The sequence below is a fragment of the Gigantopelta aegis genome, chromosome 15, assembly GCF_016097555.1.
Source record: "Gigantopelta aegis isolate Gae_Host chromosome 15, Gae_host_genome, whole genome shotgun sequence".
Lineage (NCBI taxonomy): Eukaryota > Metazoa > Mollusca > Gastropoda > Neomphalida > Peltospiridae > Gigantopelta > Gigantopelta aegis.
The window spans coordinates 41,300,463-41,324,803 of record NC_054713.1 but is presented as its reverse complement, the minus strand read 5'-3'; the positions used below and the strand labels follow the sequence as shown (position 1 = coordinate 41,324,803).

Sequence of the window (24,341 nt, the reverse complement as noted above, 5' to 3'; positions counted from 1 at the left end):
AGCATATTATTAAAATAACATTGATGATGCTGGTTATGATTTAAGACCAATTTTAACTTCATTTAAACATTTAGAATTCAAATTCTAATTATTTTTTTTGATAGCTTCATCCCCAGTTCACAAGGTTTTTTTTTCTTTTAAGGCCTGGATCAAAAAAATTAATTTAATATCATAAAAAAACATAATGACCTTTTCCTTCCATAAAAAAGTCAGTGTTTCTGAAAAATATGTTTTATGGTCTAAACTCTGTTATCTATACTAACACAGGCACTTGACAATATTTATTTTCTAGACCGTATTTACTAACCTTTTACTATTAAAAAATGTTTACTCTTTGTTTTATTTAATGACACCACTAGAGCACATTGACTTATTAATCATCAGCTATTGGATGTCAAGCATGACAGTGGCGTAGGAAGGTGCAAAAAAGTGGGGGGGGCACACACACACACACACACACACACACACATAAATATATATAAACCATCACTGCTGCTACTGAATATAGAAGGGGGGGGGGGCACATGCCACCTTATTCCCCCGCTTCCTGTCAATGCATGATAATTTTGAAATAGGAAACCTGCTACATTTTTTCTCTTAATAGCAAGGGATCTTTTATACACACCATCCCAGACAGGATAGCACATACCACACTTTGATATACCAGTCATGGTATACTGGCTAGAATGAAAAATAGCCCGATATGCACTAGTAAAAAGAATAAGGTACTGCCATCACAGTTTGCTATTTTCTAAATGAAAGTTGAACACTTTAGTAGCAAGGGATCTTTTACATTTGTGTATATGCACCATCCCACTAACAGGATAGTGCATGCCACAGCCTTTAATATACTAGTCGTGGGGCACTGGCTGGAAAGAGAAATAGCCCAATGGGCCCACTGACGGGGATTGATCCCAAACTGACCGTGCTACGTCCTCGCTCCCAATGTAAGATGCATAACATAAGGTAAATAAATGACATCAAATATATAAATATTTTCGTCAAGTGCCTGTGATACTAACGAGTAACGTGGCAAACAAGTCGCCTATTTTACTTACATCCACCATTGAGGTGAAGGTGGGACTCCAATGGCGGGTACTGAATAACTACGGAGAAAGAAATAAACACTCGTACATTTCCTGTCAACAAGCAAAGCAGTGACAACAAATCATAAACACTGTCTGACCACTGGAATTGTAAAACTCTCTGTATAAAGTTTTAGAATACTAGCAAACTAAAGTCAAAAGAAAAAAGTAAATAGTTTGTTTTGTTTAACGACACCACTAGACAGTGCATCAAAATTTGGGATTTTTTAATTAAAAAATAATTTTAAAATAACAAATCGTATTTGAAAAAAAAAAAATTCTTTTGTTTAACAACATCACTAGACCACTTTGATTTATTAATCACTGGCTATTGGATGTCAAATGTTTGGTAATTTTGACATATAGTCTTAAGAGAGGAAACCCGCTACATTTTTCCATTAGTAGCAAGGGATCTCTGATGAGGACAATACGTCCACTGAATTAGACCGATCCTTTAATCAGTGCTACATGGAATAACCCTGACGAGCCTAACAAGAAAATAAATATCAACATATAGAGTTTTACAAGACCAGGGTCACACAAAATATATAGACAACAAAATTCTGAAAAAGACAACAAGAACTGTATAACAAAAAAGTGAATGTGTTGAATGACCGAATCACAAAACCAATAGGAATAGAATACATGAATACATCTCTATGGTCAACCCCTGCAATTGCCCACAGCAATCAACAATACCATGAAGTTTTTAATCCTCCACATTAAGTTTTTGCCTTGGACTTAATTGCAGGGGATGATAGATGAGGTTAAAGCTGCAAGTGAGGTGATATAAGCTGCAATGGAGGTTATAGAGCTGCATTACAGGAATAAGCGGTAGTAAGGTATATAGAGAGCTGCAATTGAGGGGCAATGATGGCAAATATTGCATGATTACTGAAAGGAAGAACAAACTTAGAAAATGTTGGATTAGGAAGATACGTGAATATGAATGTTACCATATATATTTTTAAAACATTACTGTTTTATAACACACTAATTAAAAAGGTTTGGTTTGTTTAACGACACTACTAGAGCACATTGATTTATTAATAATTGGCTATTGGATGTCAAACATTTGGTAATTTTGACATATAGTTTTAGAGAGGAAACCCGCTAAATTTTCCCATTAGGTCCGTGAGTGCGATCACGCTCGTACAGCGTACATAATTTCAATCTGGCGAGTGTGAAGAATAACACACGTTATACTTAACAAACAGCGCAAGTAAAATAATTTTGTATACTGATTGCCACTATTTACTTTATGTAGCTGATAGAAAGATATGTTTAAAAAAAAAAAAAAAAAAAAAAAAAAAAAAAAAAAAAAAAATTAGTAGCGTCCATGCAAGCCTTTAATATATGACTGGTACTTATCTTTGCAAATTGGAAAACACTGGTTTAATAGACATCTTCAAAGACATACCATTCCGATCAACCCTCTTTTGCCTATTTATACAGTTATTTATATAGTTATGGGGAAAAAAAGGAATTGAAATAAATAGTGGCAATTAGCGAAGTCGGTAAAATTGTCTTGATTAGTTCATAACTGTTAGCCTACAAAGCATATGTGAGGTCCCAAAAATAGCAAGTGTGTAACTTTCTACTTTCTTTAAAAATCTTTCTGTAAAACTGTAATCACTCTTACACAAAATTAGCTAGGTAAAAAAAAAAATATTTAAAAAAGTGTAATAGCAGGTTTGTTGCTGTCCAGAGCTATAGATTAATTAATTCATTGAGCAGCAGAAAACAAATCGGCGAACAGTGATTGGTTAAAATTCCCTCAGTAAACGTTAAAATAAAAATAAACTGTTTCAAATGGTGAATTAATTTCCTATCTCTAGGAATGTTTTAAATACAAGATGAAGATATTTATTCCATTTCTTGTAAAGATTCTTAAAAAATAAGATTTTACAAGTTTATTGCTAGAACCTGAATTTGCATTCAAGGACGGTGATAAAAAAAGAAATGAACTTTAGGTATAACTAAAAAACTAATGTAGAGAAATTAGAATGGTTAAAGAAAAAGAAAATGCTGCAGAATTGAACGACTTGCCTAGCATTTAAACTAGTAGAGAATTACTACTGGATAAAAACAAAAAAATAACTTGAACAAGTAAAGAATTGGAGCTCTGTGAAAAACCATGAAGTTAATATAGTCATAAATAAGGTGACCTCTGATGGAATGTCGCCATGACACTCTGTAGAGCTTCGTTCAGAATTGAAATGGGGGAAAAAATATATATTGAAATATCATCTATTATTTACCATGACTGTATGGGGTGTCACAATCTTTCTTCTCATTGCAGTTTTGTCGATTCCTGTCAAAACAAAACGACAATAAAATGATAAATAAGTAAAACTATGTTTGACATTTGTGTGTAAAATTGAGTATTAATTACCAGTTAGACACAGTAAGCAAATCGGTTGCTGAATAAATTCATTTTAACATTACAGGTTCCCGAATAGCCAGGATCTTTATGAATGGCATTCTGTTCTGGAAATGAACAGAGCGTATTTTAAACTACGACAATTTGGTGACTAATATACAAGTATGGTTATTTTGAACATTGATAGAGGAACAGGGAGAGGGCGATAGACAAAGACAATGTGTTAGAAGAATGAGTGAGTGAGTGAATGAATGAATGAGAGAAGCAGAGAGAGAGAGAGAGAGAGAGAGAGAGCGAGAGAGAGAGAGAGAGAGAGAGAGAGAGAGAGAGAGCGAGAGAGAGAGAGAGAGAGAGAGAGAGAGAGAGAGAGAGAGAGAGAGAGAGAGAGAGAGAGAGAGAGAGAGAGAGAGACAGACAGAAGCAAAGATGGAGAAAAAGAGAGCAGCGACAGAGACACACAGAGAGAGAGAGAGAGAGAGAGAGAGAGAGAGAGAGAGAGAGAGAGAGAGAGAGAGAGAGAGAGAGAGAGAGAGAGAGAGAGAGAGGGAGGGAGGGAGGGAGGGAGAGAAAGAGACACACACACACACACACACAGACAACTAATGAACTTTCGTATGTACTTTCCCATACAGGTCAGACATTCCATGGTCTTTGATGTACCAGTCCTGGGGAATGGAATAACCCAGAGTCCGCAGTGGGTAATCGATCCTGTGAGCCATTGTATCTCAGACGAGTGCTCTACCACTGGGCTACATCTACATTTAACCCCTTTCATGATGAACACATTTAAATATGACACTGTTTTTATTTCCCCCCCTAGTTTAAGTAATTTCTTGTGTACCTTCTGAGCAGGATGAAGATCATAATGGTGGCGATTGCCATGCACAGAATAACAGCCACAATCGACCCAGCGATGATTCCGATTGGTGTGTCCACTGAAATAGAACAACAAAAAACATCAGTTATTTTGAAAATACAGTATAACCCGGTTTTAAACTGGACTGTCAAAATTATTCACAATTTGGTGAATTTGGTCACTGGACTGTCAAAATTATTCACAATTCGGTGAATTTGGTCACTGGACTGTCAAAATTATTCACAATTCGGTGAATTTGGTCACTGGACTGTCAAAATTATTCACAATTCGGTGAATTTGGTCCACTGAAATGTAACAATAAAAACATCAGCGGTTCAATAAAAAGAAGAAAAAAAGAAAGAAAAAAGAAGCAACTTCCAGGTCTTAAACAGGCCTGGTGCTTATAGACTCAAAAGTCTAGTCCGAAACTTTAATGTCATAGCAACACCATAAAAGTTGTATGTGTACGACAGTTTTATAAGCACGGACCCTGAACTCTAAAAATTATTAGCAATTTTGGCACATTTGGTCAGAAGATGTCAATTAAGTTAAAAACGTGTATCAATATGATGTTTATTACCATAGTCGCTGTTTCCAGTGTTCGACTGAACAAACAATGTATCACTGTACTCTCCCCAGCCTTTATCTGTCTGTCCTCGAACCTGGAATACAAAAACAAGAAAAACTTTAAACATCAAAGTCACAATCTCACCATACTGAATTATAAAATAATAGGGCCATATAGCGTAGCGGGCCGATACACCTTGGTCTGTAAAGTAAGCACATTGACAGCATGACTGATTGCAATAATTTTTATCCAGCAGCAGAAATGTACCACCAGCAAGGCATGTGCTTTCATATGACCATCCATATCGGAGCTACATGTATACATCAACTGCTGTTGGTGCTGTTATTAAGTTGGAGAACTGCGGTAGTTACGAATAGTTAGTTACAAACGCAAAGTACAGTTTTAACAAGCATTCTGAAAGTACTGCAAAAACTGTACATCTCCACAACCAAACAAGAAATATTGATATCTGTTACGTTCAAGGGCCATAACTCTGTCAAAAATGGGTCAATTAAAGTCAAAGTTATTTCAAACCTACGTGTACATGTGGTTCCCTAGGTTTGGATCAGTAAGGGTCTAAAAACAACAAAATGTGCTTATTGTTTTGCAGTAAGGAGTGTGGAGGGTGAGATGGGGTGGGTGTGGGGGTGGGGGAGTGGCATCTAGCTCAATTAGTAGAATGCTTGTCTGAGATTCTTTAATTATATGATCCAATACCCCCAACCCCCTGTCTCAACCAGAGCACCACAACTGGTATATCAAAGGCTGTGGTACATGTATGTGCTATCCTGTCTATGGAATGGTGCATATAAAAGATCCCTTGCTACTAATGAACAAATAGAGCAGTTTTTTCCTAAGACTATATCATATGTCACAATTATTAAATGATAAGACTTGTGTATTTTTCGTGCTGGGGTATCGTTAAACGTTCGTTCGTGCGTGCGTTCGTTCGTTCGTTCGTTCGTTCGTTCGTTCGTTCGTTCGTTCGTTCGTTCGTTCATTCAAACCACCTTAAAATGAAATCTATATCAAAATCTTTTTAAATATTCAACATTTTGTCCGTGTAAACACTAACATCATCAGGAAAATAAAAAAAAACCAAGTAAGATAAAAAAAATAGAGAAGAATTATCAAATGTTTGACATCCAGAAGCTGGTGATTAATTTATCAATGTGCTCTGGATTTTTTTTTTTTTTTTTAAATCAATACATTTTGCAACAAATAATGAAAACTGGGTTGTTTTTTTTTTTTTTTTCAAAAAAGAAAATCATTCATCACTGTCAATACAACATTTAATAACATAAATAAGTTATAAAAAAATATAAATGGAACCAAAATGTTGAAGGTGGAAAGAAAAAACAAACTATTATTTATTACACACTTGTCACATATTTTCCTATAAAATTACTTTCACTGATTAATTTAAAAAATGGTTGTTTTTTCCCCAGCTGTTATTTATCACAAATCACAAAAACTAAAATAATTCCAACATTCACACATTTATTTTATATACTTTTTGTTCCCTAGGTTTGTACATCATTTTCATTGAAAGTAAAAAGTAAAGTTTGTTTTACTTAACGACGCCACTAGAGCACATTGATTTTTTTTTATCTTATCATCAGCTATTAGACATCAAACATACCATTTTCATTGAGTGCAACAATAACCCAATCAAATACATATGCTGTAGACTATTTACTTTTATTTATTTATTTATCTGTTAATCTATTCATTTATTGGTTTCATTCAATGTCCTGTTTCTGTTCACTGGACCAATAACTTACACATACCAATTATTCATACAATTCTGATTATTATGCAATTTTTTTTGACTGGTAAGATAAAAAAAACAAAAAAAACTTCCATTTCTCTGCGATTTGCAATGAAAATTAAACTCAAGTGGGTGAAGAAATATTCCTCCAACATGGCAGTCGCTCGCCACTGTCAAATTAATCAATTGCGTCTGTATGAAACTTACAAGCTAAATGAGAAAATTATTCACGAAAAAACATCGCGGTTCAATCAATTATCACCTAAATAGCAGACGAGAGCCATTAGGCAGGCGATCAACACCTCGTCCTGGCAAATGCAATCAACATGTTTTCTACGAATGCAAATCAGTCGGTTCTCAGAGTAATTGAGGTTTTTAAAGACTCTCTCGTCGGGGAAAAAAACCGAGAGTGGAAATTGCATCCAAAGTTTTAGATATGCTAAATTACTTCCATTTTTCTGTCGGTGGTTTAAAGTATTGTCCATTACAACAGCTTTCATGATACTTCGTTACTTGCGATGAATATTCTGCGTAATTAATTTAGGCTTAATGATCGGACAGGGTTTGTGTGTGGTGACAATGTTGGTGATTTCATTGCTGCCCATCCATCATTTGGTAATAGCTGAGGATGGTGGGGAAGGAAGGGGGATGGGGGGTCAAGATGGGGAATGTAACAAGATTAGGAAATAATTTCCTCGGCTGTTGATGGTGGTGTAACAGTGTTTCTAAGAACAGTTGTTATTTTAGACAATGGCTTTGAATTGTCATTATGGGTAGTCATGTGCGAAGGACCGTTATTAAAACATGAGGGGTTTTTCTATACTGATCAAAAACTGTAAAGAATGGATGGATGGATGGATGGATGGATGGATGGATGAATGAATGAATGAATGAATGAATGAATGAATAGTTAATGACAATGCAGCATGGTTAATGCCACTGGGCGTCAATGCTAAATGGATGAAGAATGGAACAGAATGAATGAATGTATATATGAGTGAACAGATGACTCTTTGTTGACACACAATAAGGAAAATCTATCAGCTACTCAATGTCAAACAAAGGTAAATGAATGAACAATGAATAAATGAATGTTTAACATTAACAACATGAAAAAGGTATCAACTACAGGTTGTCAAATAAAACTAAATGGATGAAAAATGAATGACTGAATGAATAAATGACTGACTGACTGAATGAATGACTGAACGACTGACTGACTGACTGACTGAATGAATGAATGCTCAAAAATTACTGGCTGTCATACAACATAATGAAAGAAAGAAGAAAGAAATGTTTTATTTAATGACGCACGAGACACATTTTAATTATGGTTATATGGAGTCAGCCACATAGATATTGAGAGGAAACTCACTGTCGCCACTTCATGGGCTACTCTTTCCGATTAGCAGCAAGGGATCTTTTATATGCACCATCCCACAGACAGGATAGTACATTACCACGGCCTTTGATATACCAGTCGTGGTTCACTGGCTCTGACGAAAAATAGCCCAAAGGGCCCACCAATGGGGGTCAATCCCAGACCGACCGCACATCGAGCGAGCGCTGTACCACTGAGCTACATCTCACCCCTAGAACATAATGATGCAGAAACACATGTTTTTTTTCCCAAATGAACTCTTCACATTATCACATACTTTTATTCGTAAATAATCCTAAAATGTCTAGCTAATACTGGAGAACCATAACAAAAGAAAACGAGTCACAATATCAGGGGTTTTTTAATCTTTTTTATTTGTTGCAAAATACTTTCAATCATGCAACAATACCAAAAATTGAAAGTGGAAAAAAAAAAAATCACATTTATTCAGATGACATTAACCTGTTCAGTTTCGAACAAACAAAAAAAGAAAAAAAAATAAGAAGAAAAAATCACATTTATTCTAATGAAATTAACCTGTTCAGCTTCGAACCATGGGTACGACAAAAATTGGGGAGGCCATGATAACACGTGGCTTGGAGACAGAATGAGTCAGAAAAAATATGCTTTTTTAATTTAATGAGATTTATTGATTACAGACGACTGGTCCTCACTGAAAGCTTGACTACTGGATCGAAACACCGTGTCACAATCGGTGGCGCAATCATGATGAAAAAAAAAATTATTAGTGAACGTCAAACGACTGTCAAAGCAGAAGCTTGATCTTGATAAATGAACGCTCCGATTAATTCTGTCACGCAGTAAACGAAAGAAGAAGAAGAAGGAAAAAGAGGTTTTCACACTGTTGAATATTCATATATATTTTGACTTAAAATTTTGTTTTAAAATAATGTTATTTAATATTGGAATATTTTTTTATAAATAGCCATATTTCATAAATAATGTATATTTTATGATAATAAAATTGTGTACAAATTGTAAGGGTTAATTTGTATAATGGATGGGCTGATGTCCTGATGAATGAATGGATGGATGAAAGGACAGATAAATGGATGGATGGATGGATGGACGAACAAACAAATGGATGGATGAACGGACAAATGGATGGATGGATGGATGAATGGATAGATGGACAGAAAAATGGATGGATAGATGGACAGATGGATGAATGGATGGATGGATGGACAGACATATGGATGAATGGATGGAAAATGAGTGGATGGAAGGACAGAAAAATGGATGGATGGATGGATGGATGGATGGATGGATGGATGGATGAATGAATGGATGGATGGATGGATGGATAAATGGATGGATGTAAGGATGGATGGAAGGAAGGATGGATGGATGGATGGAAGGACAGATAGAAGGACAGATGGATGGACAGGTGGATGGAATAACAGACAAATAAAGTGACACTTTACTGCTGTCATTATATGGGCAGACAGATGGATGAATGAATGGATGGATGTACAGACAGGTACATGGTTTGTTAAGACTGAAATTGGCTAGAAAACACATGAACAAAAACACTGATTAAAAGCTGAAAGGAATTTAATAACTTGAGACCAGATACACACACTTACAGTTCCTTTTATCAACTCTCTCCAAAATAATGTCTTAAAATGACCACTCCAAATCTGCAGTTAAATTACACTGCACATCCAACATACCAAAATAAGTCCACCAATTATTACATCTCTCAACAGCGTAATACTCGACAAATTGCCAATATTCAGCTATGTTGCACTGCGAACTCAGTGCACTAAACAGCTAGTGCACCAAAACCAAAGTGCACCCAAACCCAAGTGCACCAAACCTCAAGTGTGGCTAAATCGTCAGAACACAACTCATCTGAAAACTGCTGTAGTAACACAGCTAGTCATATGCCAAATCACTTCTTTATTTAGTTTAATGAAACCCCATCACGATAGACTTTCAAATTTTGTTCACATTTCCAAGCAACAATGAGAGAGTGACAAGGACAGAGAGAGAGAGAGAGAGAGAGAGAGAGAGAGAGAGAGAGAGAGAGAGAGAGAGAGAGAGAGAGAGAGAGAGAGAGAGAGAGAGAGAGAGAGAAGAGAAGAGACAATAAAAGAAGAGAAAAGAAAATTCGAAGAAAAAAAAAGGAAAAAAAAAATCTCAAGTACTGCCGATCAATTACTCCCATCAATTGCGGTTTATGGCCGAGACCACCGGTCTCAAATCGGCCATTATCTAAGTCTGTGTGGAATCGTATGCACGCAGTGCTCCAGCGCAACAATTTGTGCTCCTGAATCAACGATTCCATGCAGGTCTCACATTATTTTACGACAAGGACTTAACAGCATGTTCTGTCATTGCCTGCCTGCCTTCCCAGCCTGCCCAGTCTCGAGTAAGTGTTTTTCGAGGATACGAATTACGCTGATGGCAATGCGTTGCTGATGTCACGCGGAAAGTCTGGACACACACACACACACACATGTATGCTGAGCAGGTTCCGGGCTTGGATCACAAGAGACCATCACGATGACAGGAAAAGGTTCAGTTCTTTATTGAATCTGCCATCCAAAGTGATGTCAGTGTGGAAGTTTGAAGGGGCGGAGAGAGGGGGAGAAGGGGGAGAGAGGGTGAGAAGGGGGTGAGAGGGTGAGAGGGGGAAGGTGAGGGAGAGGGAGGTGGTATCTAGCACTTGTTTGATGTGTTTCAGTCATAGTATTGATCCAACAGCTCATGGTAAATAAATCAATGTGCTCTAGGGGTGTGTTCTGTCCTGGACCAAGCCACTGGCTATCCAGAGACTTGCCCCACGACAGACATGCCTGAAACCTTACTGGTATATGGGCATGTTAAAAATACTTACTCACTCACTCTAGCATTGTCGTTGAACAAAAACAAACATTAACATGTGAAAGTTTGTGCTCGTCAGAAAATCACAGGGATAATTTTGTCAGGGCTTCAGTTCTAATTTTTGGCACAACAGGCTTTTTGTCTGTACAGAGTACAGAGAGGTGTTATTAGCACAATAATGTTATTAACCACTGCTGAAGAGTTACAGATGTCCAGAAATACATCTGAAGTTCATTTAATTGAAGTAGCATAACATTTCAGTGGTTTATTAAGATGGGTCGTTAAAAACAAAATAGGAGGTGAACAAACATGACTACAGAAAAAAAAACCAAACAAAAAACTTTGTAAATGACTGAAGAACTCTGGAAATAAAGAGCAGGTGGTAAAAGACTATAAAAAGATCAAAAACACTAACGAAATATGTTTTTTTGAAGATAAATGAAGAATAATGACAGATGAATATGGAAACAAGAATATGTTAGTGTTACGGTATAAAGACAAATAAACAAAACTGGAAGATGTTTTCTTTGATGTTCATGTTGACTAATGGTAAGTGACTGGATATGGGGGCTTAGAGCTTGGGGGAGGGGGGGGGTTGGGGCTTAGGACAAGAAGCAAGTCAGTTTATGGGTGTTAAAAATGGTTACAGTTGCATAACAGTGCAAATGTTATATTTATTTTAAAGGTGAAGTTTTGTTTTGTTTAACAACACCATTAGAGTACACTGATGTATTAATCATTGGCTATTGGATATCAAACATATGGTAATTGTGACATATACATGTAGTCTTAGAGAGGAAACCTGCTATATTTTTCCATTAGTATAGCAAGGGATCTGTTATATGCACCATCCCACATACAGGATATCATATATGGTACACAGCCTTTGATATACCAGTCGTGATGCACTGGCTGGAATGAGAAATAGCCCAATGGGCCCACTGATGGGGATCGATCCTAGGCCGACCACACATCAGGCAAGCACTTTACCACTGGCCTATTTTCTGCCTCTAGTTGGATAACAATGTAAATGCTATGGCTTTTCAAAAGCAAACTTATTAATGCATGGGTTTTTTCCCCTGAAATGCCAACACAAAATTATTGATTAAATCTACACAGGTACTTCCACTCACAATGATAATTATAAACGATCAATTTTTAATCCTTTAAAACATTCTCGAAATAACTCCAAAAACATATTCCTTCTCTCTGTCCCTGATATTCGCATCAAAAAACACAGTCAAACTAAGGACAATCCATTTATTTTGTGTGTATTCCATTATTTTTTTAATGTGTATTCCATTTCTGTTTGCATCTGAATTGTTACCTTGCCCACACTATTTCTGGTCCTGCTGTATCATTTTCCAGCCACAAGAGGGTTCATGTTATTTTAATACAGGAGTTTACAAAGCATTCTTCGACCCTGAACAGCTGCAATTTTTATGTTACTGCATTCTTCTTTGTTGAGCAACTGTACACCACTGAGACCAAACTGATGGCATATTTCTTTCATATTTTTATGACATGGAGCCAAACATTCTTGCATAAAAAAAAACCAAGAGACAGAGAGAGAGAGAGAGAGAGAGAGAGAAAAGAGAGAGAGAGAGAGAGAGAGAGAGAGAGAGAGAGAGAGAGAGAGAGAGAGAGAGAGAGAGAGAGAGAGAGAGAGAGAGAGACAGAGAGACAGACAGACAGAGAGACAGAGAGAGAGAGAGAGAGAGAGAGAGAGAGAGAGAGAGAGAGAGAGAGACAGAGAGAGAGAGAGAGAGAGAGAGAGAGAGAGAGACAAAAAGGAAAAAAAACAATGTGTTTCTGTATGTGAATTGTTTTAGGAAATTGCTACCATTCAAAAAGTTCAAAGCATTTTGAAAACATTTGTGGGGGTGTTTGTTGGTATTGTTTTTTTAAAACCATCTCTTTTATCAATGAACCTTTGTAGAAATACACTGATGAGAGAAGTTTAGAGAAAATGAATGAGTGAGTAACTGAATGAAAGAATGAATGAATGAATGAATGAATGATTACCTAATGATATCATATTTATTCATTCATTAATTATCCTTATTAATAAATTAATTTTTATAACTCATCAGTGTAAGCAAACAGCTTTTATTTTTTTCACCATTTTGTTTGGAAAACAAAATGAAGAAAAAACCCACCAAACCTGCATTATTTCTGTTTTGACCAAACCAAACACTACAAACTCAAACCATCGAAGCAACTTAAACTTTTCACCCTCTTCACAAACTACATGTAATTGGCAAAAATTATACACACACAAAAAAACCCCTTAAAAACTCATGAACGAATTTCTCTTGTGGATCTCCGGACAACAGCTAACTAAGGTCTGGTACGGATTCACATAATTCTATGTGTCATCGCCGTAAGAAAAAATCTATTATGTTTCCCATCGCAAACGCCGAGTTTCTAAAGGAAGAGAGATCGGTGTGGAGACTTCAACAGCGTTGGTTGCCGGGGGCAATGATCTTACAGGGAGAGACAGCGGCAGTGGCGGTCCCAGTTGGCAGAACTCAATAGCCGACTCTTAACGAGATGAGTGCAATCCGACGGGCCAGTGATACAGAGAAATCGAATCAGCGTAATGAAAGAACCAAACAAAAACAGACAGAAGAATTGCGATAGAGAATTGTGTGCTTGTGTGTGCTATATTGCCTGTTGGTGCTAATAATCACCGATAATGAAACATAAATCTATGTATGTATGTGTGTGTGTGTGTATATAGAGAAGCAAAAGAAATTACTACTAATCATAATAGTTCATTGATATTTTAAAATATACAGTGAAACCACACAAAAGTGGACCCTCCATAAACTGGACATTTTACATAGTCCCTGTTCAGTGCAGGACAGACCCTCTCTAAATCAGATACCTTTTAATACCAGCCTTTTTACTTGGTGCTGCGGGCACCTAGTTTAGAGGGGTTTCATCGTTCAACATAGAAATATAACAAGAGTTGGACTGTAAGCAAGAAATGTTAAATGTTATTCAGATACAACCACTACAGCTGGGGCTATGGTTTACCTCCTCCCAATCCACTCCTAGCTTCACCTTTCCCGATCTTCCCCTTGCTGAAATGCTTTTCACACACATGCTGTCTCTCACCATTTAAAGTTCAAATGCATATATCAGGGACATGGGTTGGGGGAGGTGGGGGGATAAACTCCCCCACAGTGCAGTATTTATCTATTCATTTAGGTGCCCAGGATAAATCTAGGCAAAAGGGGCTGCTAGGTTCATATTCAAACCTTCACCCCCCAGGTGCCACACTGTATATTATCAAAAATTATAAATAATTTATCATTCCATAACCCCATTAATTACACCACCAATGCTAAAGATAGAAAATTACTTAACCACCACCACCACCACCATAGCCACCCTCCCTCACCAGTAATTACACCACTGATGCTAAAAATGACTTACCCACCCTATTAATTACACCACCTATGCTAAAAATTACATCTGTACCTCGCCACCATCACCACCATAACCAGTCACAATTTTTAATCTTTCATAACTTTCAAGCTGCCCATTGTAAAGATTTATCCGCTGTTCCTGCCACCAAGAGTTAAAAACTTCAAAGAGGAGCAGTAGCTTTGTGAGATTCTTCCGAGGTCGTTCAGACATACTGGAGTTGAAGAAACGGCCATTAAAGCCGGCCAAGTCTGAAGCGATTGTTGCGGTGTTACTCAACATTGACAACTAACTGCTCCATAAATCAGCAGGATTAACCCATTAAGGGTTTGGCTGGTGATTCTCGCACCTTGCCTGTTGTTGTGGGCATGCTGTGAGGATGAAGATGAAGTGCTTATGTCAGGAAGTATTAAAGAGTCGGACGTTTGCAGTGATGTTGTGTTGAGACACCCATTTTCATTAACATACAAGTAGTGTGAATAAGTGGCCAGATTTCATAACTCCATACTGGTGCTTATTAATTAATACACACGTGTATGTTGCTGGATGATATCTGGCTGTTTGTCAAGATTCGCCTCTTTTGTTTGACTATACCATGTAAAGACTGGTTTTCATTAATATAAAAGTGATGACACTGTATAATATGATGACACTGTATAATATGATGACACTGTATACCATGTAAAGACACTGGTTTTCATTAATATAAAAGTGATGACACTGTATAATATGATGACACTGTATAATATGATGACACTGTATACCATGTTAAGACACTGGTTTTCATTAATATAAAAGTGATGACACTGTATAATATAATGACACTGTATAATATGATGACACTGTATGCCATGTAAAGACACTGGTTTTCATTAATATAAAAGTGATGACACTGTATAATATGATGACACTGTATAATATGATGACACTGTATACCATGTTAAGACACTGGTTTTCATTAATATAAAAGTGATGACACTGTATAATATAATGACACTGTATAATATGATGACACTGTATGCCATGTAAAGACACTGGTTTTCATTAATATAAAAGTGATGACACTGTATAATATGATGACACTGTATAATATGATGACACTGTATGCCATGTAAAGACACTGGTTTTCATTAATATAAAAGTGATGACACTGTATAATATGACGACACTGTATACCATGTTAAGACACTGGTTTTAATTACCAAATAAGTACTAGTATTTGGATGGTTGGGCAGATTTCACTGTACCATACCGTTTTTTGTTAATTAATGCACACAAAAAAAAAAGGCAGTTAAAGTTTGTTTTGTTTTGTTTTGTTTAATGACACCACTAGAGCACATGGAGTTATTAATCATTGGCTACTGGATGTCAAACATTTAGTAATTTTGAGATATAGTCTTAGAGAGGAAATTCACAGCATTTAAAAACAATACAGCTTTTTTTCCATTGTAAGATGAAGACACTACTTTTTTCTATTAGCAAGAAATTTTTATATGCACTTTCCCGGACAGAACAGCACATACCACAACCTTTGACAACCAGTCATGGGACACTGGTTGATCCAAAAATGATGACTTTTAAAACAGATACATCTACGCCAGCTAGCACAGACTTATTCCTGGAATTACGGTCATAGACAGAAAGCACTAAATAGCCAGACCTGACCAGGAAATCTCTCCCACACTCCAAGATGAATTGGTTCCTTTAACCCTGACCCTTCCATCAGAATAGAAACCCATCAATCCTCGCCCAGGGGTCACCATTTGTCATTGGGTGATGGGAAACCAGGATGGGCAAGATACATACATTTGACAGAGAGTTAATTTATAGGATAAGAATAGTCCTTTACTTGATGGTACCAGTTTGTAGAATAACAGAAGAGATGGAATGGTGAAAATATATTTAACAGAAAGCAGGTCTAATTTAAAGGATTGTTTTGTTTAACGACACCACTAGAGCACACTGATTTATTAATCATCGGCTATTAGATGTCAAACATATGGTCATTTTGACACAGTCATAGAGAGGAAATCCGCTACACTTTCCCATTAGTAGCAAGGGATCTTTTATATGCATCATCCCACAGAAAGGATAGCACATACCACAGCCTTTGATATACCAGTCGTGGTGCACTGGCTGGAACGAGAATTAGCCCAGTGGGCCCACCGACAGGGATCGACCCTAGACCGACCGTGCATCAGGTGTGCGCTTTTACCATTGGGCTACGTCTGGCCCCAGGATAACAAGAGTCCTATACTTGGTGGTTCCGTTTCAAGCAGTACTTTGTGACTGTACTGGTATTGAATGTGGGAGATTTTATTCCAGGATTCCACCAGACACATCATACATATGATTTAATTAATATAGATATTCTGGGATTCTGTCTCATAACCTTACTCTTCTAACCAAAATTTGGGATTCTCGGAAGAACTAAATTAGCAGCCTACTGTATATTGCAGGCTGACCAAAACAACTCAGCAAGAAGAGACCAAGATAGACTGGCCCTAAATCAGAGGCTGAAAGGTGGAAATCTCTAGAGGTGAAGTCACAGACAGGTGCCAGCCAGTAATACAGCTGTGGGAATCAGTGTCAGATATACTACACTGCTGGACAGGTCAGTCTGCCATCGGGTGTCAATCATATAAGTGACCACTCCCCTCATATCCATAACTCCTCCCATCTCATTATATAGCATAAATAATTATATAATAAACTTTGATGTTACTTTTGTTGGTTGATTTTAAAAGTAAAATATTGTAAATCTCAAAATAAAACTACCCCTTCCCCCCACCAAGACATATTGTAAATCTCAAAATAAAACTCACCATCCCCCAAACCACTTTCAAACATATGAAGATCTCATTGAGGAAAAAACCAAACAAACAAACCAAAAAAAAACCAAGGAGGATAAAAAAAAAGCCAGGAACTAAAAAAACCCATTGAATCTGCTGCTGCGACATTGAAGGCACATCCATTCTATCAATTACAGCAATTGAAAACGTGGTAAGCACAGTTTACGACTGGTGTTAAAGGACCAATTTGACATCTCCTGGGAGATACTGCCGCCCAAACAACCATGTTTCACTGTCAGCCCACCGCTGCCAATTACTGGCAACCTATTGGGCCAATCTGGGATCATAGTCTTGGCCAGTATCAAGAAACCCGGAGTCTGTTGTTTAATTCCCCAAAATGACCGGCACGATCTGTCTGGGGTGTCCCAGGACATTTGTGATAAGAAATACAACGAGCATGGAGGAAAATGGCCAAGACAGGACATTCATCATTCGTTCTTGTTAATTTATTTTTATGGCTTTTGTCTTAATTAAAGTTCAAGTGTGATGTTGTGGGCCTGCACATGCACAAATACACGTACGCACATATGCATGCAAGCACACACACACAAGAAGTTTGTTTTGTTTAATGAAGGAAGGGAATGTTTTATTTAATGACACACTCAACACATTTTATTTACGGTTATATGGCATCGGACATATGGTTAAGGACCACACAGATATTGAGGGAGGAAACCTGCTGTCGCCACTTCATGGGCTACTCTTTTCGATTAGCAGCAAAGGATCTTTTATATGCCCCATCCCACAGACAGGATAGCACATACCACAGCCTTTGATTTACCAGTCGTGGTGCACTGGCTGGGGAGATAAATAGTGAACCAAGCACGCACTTTACCACTGAGCTACACCTCTCCCCCATTTTGTTTAACGACACCACTAGAGCACATTGATTTGTTAATAACTGGCTATTTTGGATGTCATACAAAAGAAAGAAAGAAAGAAAGAAAGAAGAAAGGTTTTATTAAATAAATGCATTCAAATAACCTTAAATTCTTCCTTCTTTTTCAGTCCTAAATTCCTTCTTTTTCAGTCCTAAATACCCACTCCCTAAAAAATTGTGATTTTCTATCACCAGTTTTATATCCCATACTACATACATGTAATTAATCTCCACTACAACAAATAAAAATACGATCATTTGCATCAAAGAAAGAAAGAAAGAAAAAAAGAAAGAAAGAAAGAAAAGATTTCATTTAATAAATGCACTTAAATAACCTTAAATTCTTCCTTCTTTTCCAGTCCTAAACTCCCATTCCATAAGAAATATGATTTTCTATCACCTGTTTTATAGTTCTTGCTACACACACATTATCTCCACTGCACCAATAAAAATATGATCATCTGCTCTATATTATATGGAATTCTGTGTTATGAACATATTTCCTGGATTCCTCAAAACAGTTTCGACCAGCCTAGCTTTATAACAGAGACTATAAATTTGGCATCAAAAGCTGATGTTCGTTTCTCTTAAAGATTAATGTGTGCCATTTTTTTTTTCTTAAAAAAATTAATCAAAAGTCTGTGTCCCATAAATTTTCTCATTATCGGTGACGGGTCTGCAGTTTGATTTGAGACGAAGTTTAACCAAGCAGCAGAAGTAATTAACGAGTGGAATTTACTCGCTAGCTCTGATCCGACCTGTTGACAAGTTACAGCTTTTTAATGTAGCGAAAACAAACCATTAATAATTAAACAGAGTACAAAAGAGAGCAATAACTTAAAATTTGAAGAAAAAAAATTTAATTAAGAAAAAACATAAAACTAACCCAATGCCTTAAAATAAAATTAGTTTTAAAAAACTAACAAATAATTTAAATGAATCACAAAACTAGTCAATATTTTTAAACAAGTGACAAACCAAAAACATTTAACAAATAACAGACTGAAGTAAAAACTAAGTACAAAAAAGAATGTTTTAATTTTACTTTTTTAAAACTGACCAACGATAATTAAACATGGTGAAAAACTGCATGACCAATGAAAATTTAACATATAACAAACCTGACAAAAAAAACCCTAAAAAAACTCATAAAAACAACCACTGGAAAATACACAAATTACCAAACCAAACAGTAGTAATTATAAAAAAAAAAAAAAAAAAAAAAAAAAAAAATATATATATTTTTTTTAAACCATCCAAGGATAATTCAAATATCAAAACCAATGAAACTTAACCAATGAAAATGAAACAAATATTTTCTGCTAGCGTTCTCATGAGCAAGACATTCAACAAGAAGTACAACAAAGAACCCATACAAACATTCCTCAACTCTGCAATTCTGGCTTCTGACATGATGTTCGGGAGGAAGAAAATGCAATTAATTTTCGCCCCAAAACTTTTGTCAAAAGAACTAACATGGCTGTCAAAAGTAATGGACGACGATGTGCGGGAATGTGCAAACAGTGGCGCTGCTTGTGCAGGAAGCCGATGCTGCACGGAAGGCCGTTTGTTGTGTCCTGTGGGACAGATCACATACATCACGACCACGGTCTCTGGGCGGTTAACATTAACAAGTGGTCAGATCTTTATGCTCCCTGTACCCCGGGATACATCCATCTCCATCCCTGTGACTGCTTCTTCAATTCAGTGGAAACACCAAATAACCCGTCCTATTTCACAATTCCACGCTTCGGCGGGCTGCGAAGATATTTATTTAATACAGTCCAATAAATCAGGCTGCATGTAATGTGTTTCTGGGTTGTAAATGAAAATGAAAAATTATTTTTGAGTTTTTGTTTTGTCTTCTAGTTTTTTGTGCTTGTTTTTGTTTTGTTTTGTGGTTTTTCATTTTGGTACAGTTCAATAACTCACGCTGCATGTAATGTGTTTCTTGGATGTAAATTAAAATGAAAAATGTGTTGTTGTTTTTTCTGGTTTTTTATATTTGTTTTCTTTTGTTGTTTTTGTTTTCTGTTACTGTTTTTCAATATGGTGAATATAATTTATTTTATCTGTTAAATAAAAACAGGTACATAAAAATGAAAAATGCCATTTATTTCTTTTCTTCTTTTTACCATAGATATTATTATTGAACACCAAATAGCTAATGTTCATGTACAACCTAAGGGAAACCCTAAATAAAAAAAAATTGTGTGTAAAGAACACAAGCATCCTAATTCCTATAATACACTGACAAAAACTTAACTTTTCTTTAAAATAAACTTAAAGTACAAGACGCATCTTCTAGAAAACTTCCAATATTAAACAGCAAACAATGATGATTTATCTACCCAGCCCCATCCAACAACCATGAGAAAAACCATAAATACATTTATTTCAAAGAACAAACATACTAATTCTCAGAGTAAATTTCCAAAAACAGAACTTTGTCTTTGAAATACAGCCTAACAACAATCAGCATCTTGTAGAAAATTCCAATTTAAAACAGCAAACAATGGTGATGTACCCCTTCTACTAACCTTCAACCATGATGAAAAACAAGGGTGATGTACCCCTTCTACTAACCTTCAACCATGATGAAAAACAAGGGTGATGTACCCCTTCTACTAACCTTCAACCATGATGAAAAACAAGGGTGATGTACCCCTTCTACTAACCTTCAACCATGATGAAAAACAAGGGTGATGTACCCCTTCTACTAACCTTCAACCATGATGAAAAACAACGGTGATGTACCCCTTCTACTAACCTTCAACCATGATAAAAAACAAGGGTGATGTACCCCTTCTACTAACCTTCAACCATGATGAAAAACAAGGGTGATGTACCCCTTCTACTAACCTTCAACCATGATGAAAAACAAGGGTGATGTACCCCTTCTACTAACCTTCAACCATGATGAAAAACCACAACTATATTTTTTTTTAAAACCACAATTCTCATTCTGAATTACCCAAAACAGAACTTTTCTTTATAATACACACAAACTTACAAGAAGCTCTCCTTTCCTTCAAGAAAACTTCCAATTTAGACACTGATCAAAGTTAAAAGTTTATTTTGTTTAACGGCACCACTAGAGCACACTGATTCATTAATCAATGGCTAATGGAGAACATTGATTTATTAATCATTGGCTACTGGAGAACATTGATTCATTAATCATTGGATACTGGAGAACATTGATTCATTAATCATTGGCTACTGGAGAACATTGATTCATTAATCATTGGCTACTGGAGAACATTGATTCATTAATCATTGGCTACTGGATGAAAACAATTTGGTAATTTTGACATGTAGTCTTAGAGAGGAAACCCGCTACATTTTTCCCATCAGTAGCAAGAGATCGTTTATATATGCATCATCCCACAGACAGGATAACGCATACCACAGCCTTTGATATACCAGTCGTGGTGCACTGGCTGGAACAAGAAATAGCCCAATGGGCCCACTGGCAGGGATTGACCCTAAACCGACGAGGATTGACCCTAAACCAACGGGGATTGACCATAAACCGACGGGGATTGACCCTAAACCGACTGCACATCAAGTGAGCGCTCTACCACCGGGCTACAAGTTCTCCTTCAAGACAAGTGAATCAAGACAACTTCCAATTTAAGACACTGATCAAACGCATACCCTCCCTCCCTCCCTGAAGCCTCCAAACGGATATAGAGTAGAAAATACATTATTAGCAGAACATTCTGTTCATGATAGAGCCATCATTGCAAGCAGCTTGCGACTCAGAATACAGTGCCGACTTTGGTGCAAGATGGAGGAAACCCATTACTCATGAGGAAAACATCACTAGGCATCATAAATTACCTCCCTGCATACCCGTGACATGTCGCAGCATTGCCCTCCCGTCTGGTGTTTGAGTAATGGGAGGTGAAAGCACTGGGAACAAAGGGGAAGTGGAATACCTGCAGAATGTCCTGTGATCAGCACGGGAATGTAACAGCCCATCAGGGGGTCAAAGAATATATCAGTTCTTCTTCCATTGAGTGAAATAATCAAGTGTGTGCAGCTCAGGAGGGAAAGGAGGGAAGTATTTGCTTAATTGCATGTCAGTGTATTTCTAAACTATGGTTTCTGGTTGGTGTACAGCATCATGGTTATGAGAGATGCTATGGCGTGGAGAGTGGAGGGAGGGGAGGGGCAGAAGAGAAATAGACAGACAGCAAGAGAGATGCAAAAAAGATGGAGAGAGAGAGAAAGAGAGAGAGAGAGAGAGAGAGAGAGAGAGAGAGAGAGAGAGAGAGAGAGAGAGAGAGAGAGAGAGAGAGAGAGAGAGAGAGAGAGAGAGAGAGAGAGAGAGAGAGAGAGAGAGAGAGAGAGAGGGAGAGAGAGAGAGAGGGGAGAGAGAGAGAGAGAGAGAGAGAGAGAGAGAGGAGAGAGAAATTGAGAGAGAGAAATTGGGGGGGGGGGGGGGGGGGGAGGGAGAGAGACTTGAGGCCATAAGTCACACTGAACAAAATATATTGAAATATCCTTCCACCTACTTCATCGTCCTAAAACAAAAAGAAGCAAAATGTATTTGGACATACCTGAAATCTGTATGCCCATCCCCACCACCCATGAAAAAACAAGAAGCAAAATGTGTTTGGACATACCTGAAATCCGTACTCGGTCTCCAGCATAAACTCAGTGACACTGAAGTTCTGCATCTTGGTGTAGCTGACAATGGCATTGGTGGGCTGTGAGCGAGGGAAGTACTTCACCTCAAACTTCCTGACGGCCCCACCCATCCCCACCGGAACGTCCCAGCCCACCGTGATGTGCTTCGGACCCACGCTCAGCAGACGAACGTTGACCACTTTAGCTGTATCACAACAGAGAAGGTGTTATTGTTTAAAGTTACAGTCTCAGTTCATTTACTAATGTAAAATACAAAATAATAACGTAACTGCAGGTGGACATTGACCAGTTCAGCTGTAACACAACTGAGACAGTTTTATTGTTTAAAGTTACAGTCTCAATTCATTTTACTACCGGGGTAATGTAAGATACAAAATACAAACATAACTGCAGTTTTAATAAATTCACAATTTTGCTTCATCATATTTTAATGTCATTTTCTAATACAAAATACAAACACAACTGCAGTTTTAATAAATTCACAATCTCACTGCATCATAATATCATAATGTTATTTTTTAATACAAAATACAAACACAACTGCAGTTTTAATAAATTCACAATCTCACTGCATCATAATATCATAATGTTATTTTTTAAAACAAAATACAAACATAACTGCAGTTTTGATAAACTCAAATCTCACCTTACAATATATTATAACATCATTTGCTAATGCAAAATACAAACACAGCTATAGTTTTAATAAACACACAATCTCACCTCACCATATTATATTATTTACTAGGTAAGAAAGGAATGTTTGTTTAACGACACATCAACATTTTTATTTGGTACATTTTTCCATTAGTGGCAAGGGATCTTTTATATGAACTATCCCACAGGATAGCACATACCACGGCCTTTGATAAACCAGTCGTGGTGCACTGGTTGGAATGAGAAATAGCCCAGTGTGCAACTTTAAAATTGTAGTTTTTTTCATTCTCCCCCAACCCCACCCCACCCCCTCACTGTTAGTTGGACAAGCCAGCTAACACAAGCATGGAGAAAGAATAGGTTTATCATTTTCAGGAAGCGACGGTTTGCTTCAGAGATCAATAGTCTGCTAGTCAAACACACACTGGCCGCAAATGGCAGTCGGTAGAGATCGACAATCTAACATAAGTGTTGAACTGTCAGTTGTAATATCGGACAATAATTCAGTAACAAGGCATTCTGTCTCCCCAACATGCGAGAGAGATTACCAAGCGTGAAATTAGCTTGCACAGATCTCAGACCTTTTTCTTTTTTTTCTTTTCTATCTACGACTACCGATATTCGGTCATTGTGATCAATAGAGTTCCCACTTTAGACAAGACAACAGTCTTTCGTTATTTTCTTTTTTCTTAGGGGTGGGATATAGCTCAGTGGTAAAGTGCTCGCCTGATGCAAGGTCAATCCTTGTTGATGGCCCATTGGGCCATTTCTCGTTCAATCCAGTGCACCACGACTGGTATATCAAAGGCTGTGGTATCATGTCTGTGGGATGATGTATGTAAAAGATCCATTGCAACTAATGGAAAAATGTTGCAGTTTTCTCTCTCTAATTCCTATACATCAAAATAACAAAAAAATTGACATCCAATAGCAGATGATCAATAAATCGATTTGATCTAGTGGT

General features: G+C 37.0%; 1 protein-coding gene across 3 annotated transcripts in view; it reads right to left on the bottom strand.

The window, feature by feature from the left end:
• The window catches only part of LOC121390456 (ephrin type-B receptor 1-B-like), a 138,048-nt gene that overhangs the window by 12,261 nt on the left and 101,446 nt on the right, over nt 1–24,341 (bottom strand). For 2 of the 3 annotated variants that reach the window (XM_041522275.1, XM_041522276.1), the window contains exons 7-11: nt 22,696–22,904; nt 4,905–4,986; nt 4,310–4,403; nt 3,347–3,399; nt 1,059–1,106 (exon numbers count right to left, since the gene is read on the bottom strand). In XM_041522275.1, the coding sequence (XP_041378209.1) occupies nt 1,059–1,106; nt 3,347–3,399; nt 4,310–4,403; nt 4,905–4,986; nt 22,696–22,904 (486 nt within the window). The remainder of the gene's footprint in view (nt 1–1,058; nt 1,107–3,346; nt 3,400–4,309; nt 4,404–4,904; nt 4,987–22,695; nt 22,905–24,341) is intronic. The other variant, XM_041522277.1, reaches the window with a different exon arrangement.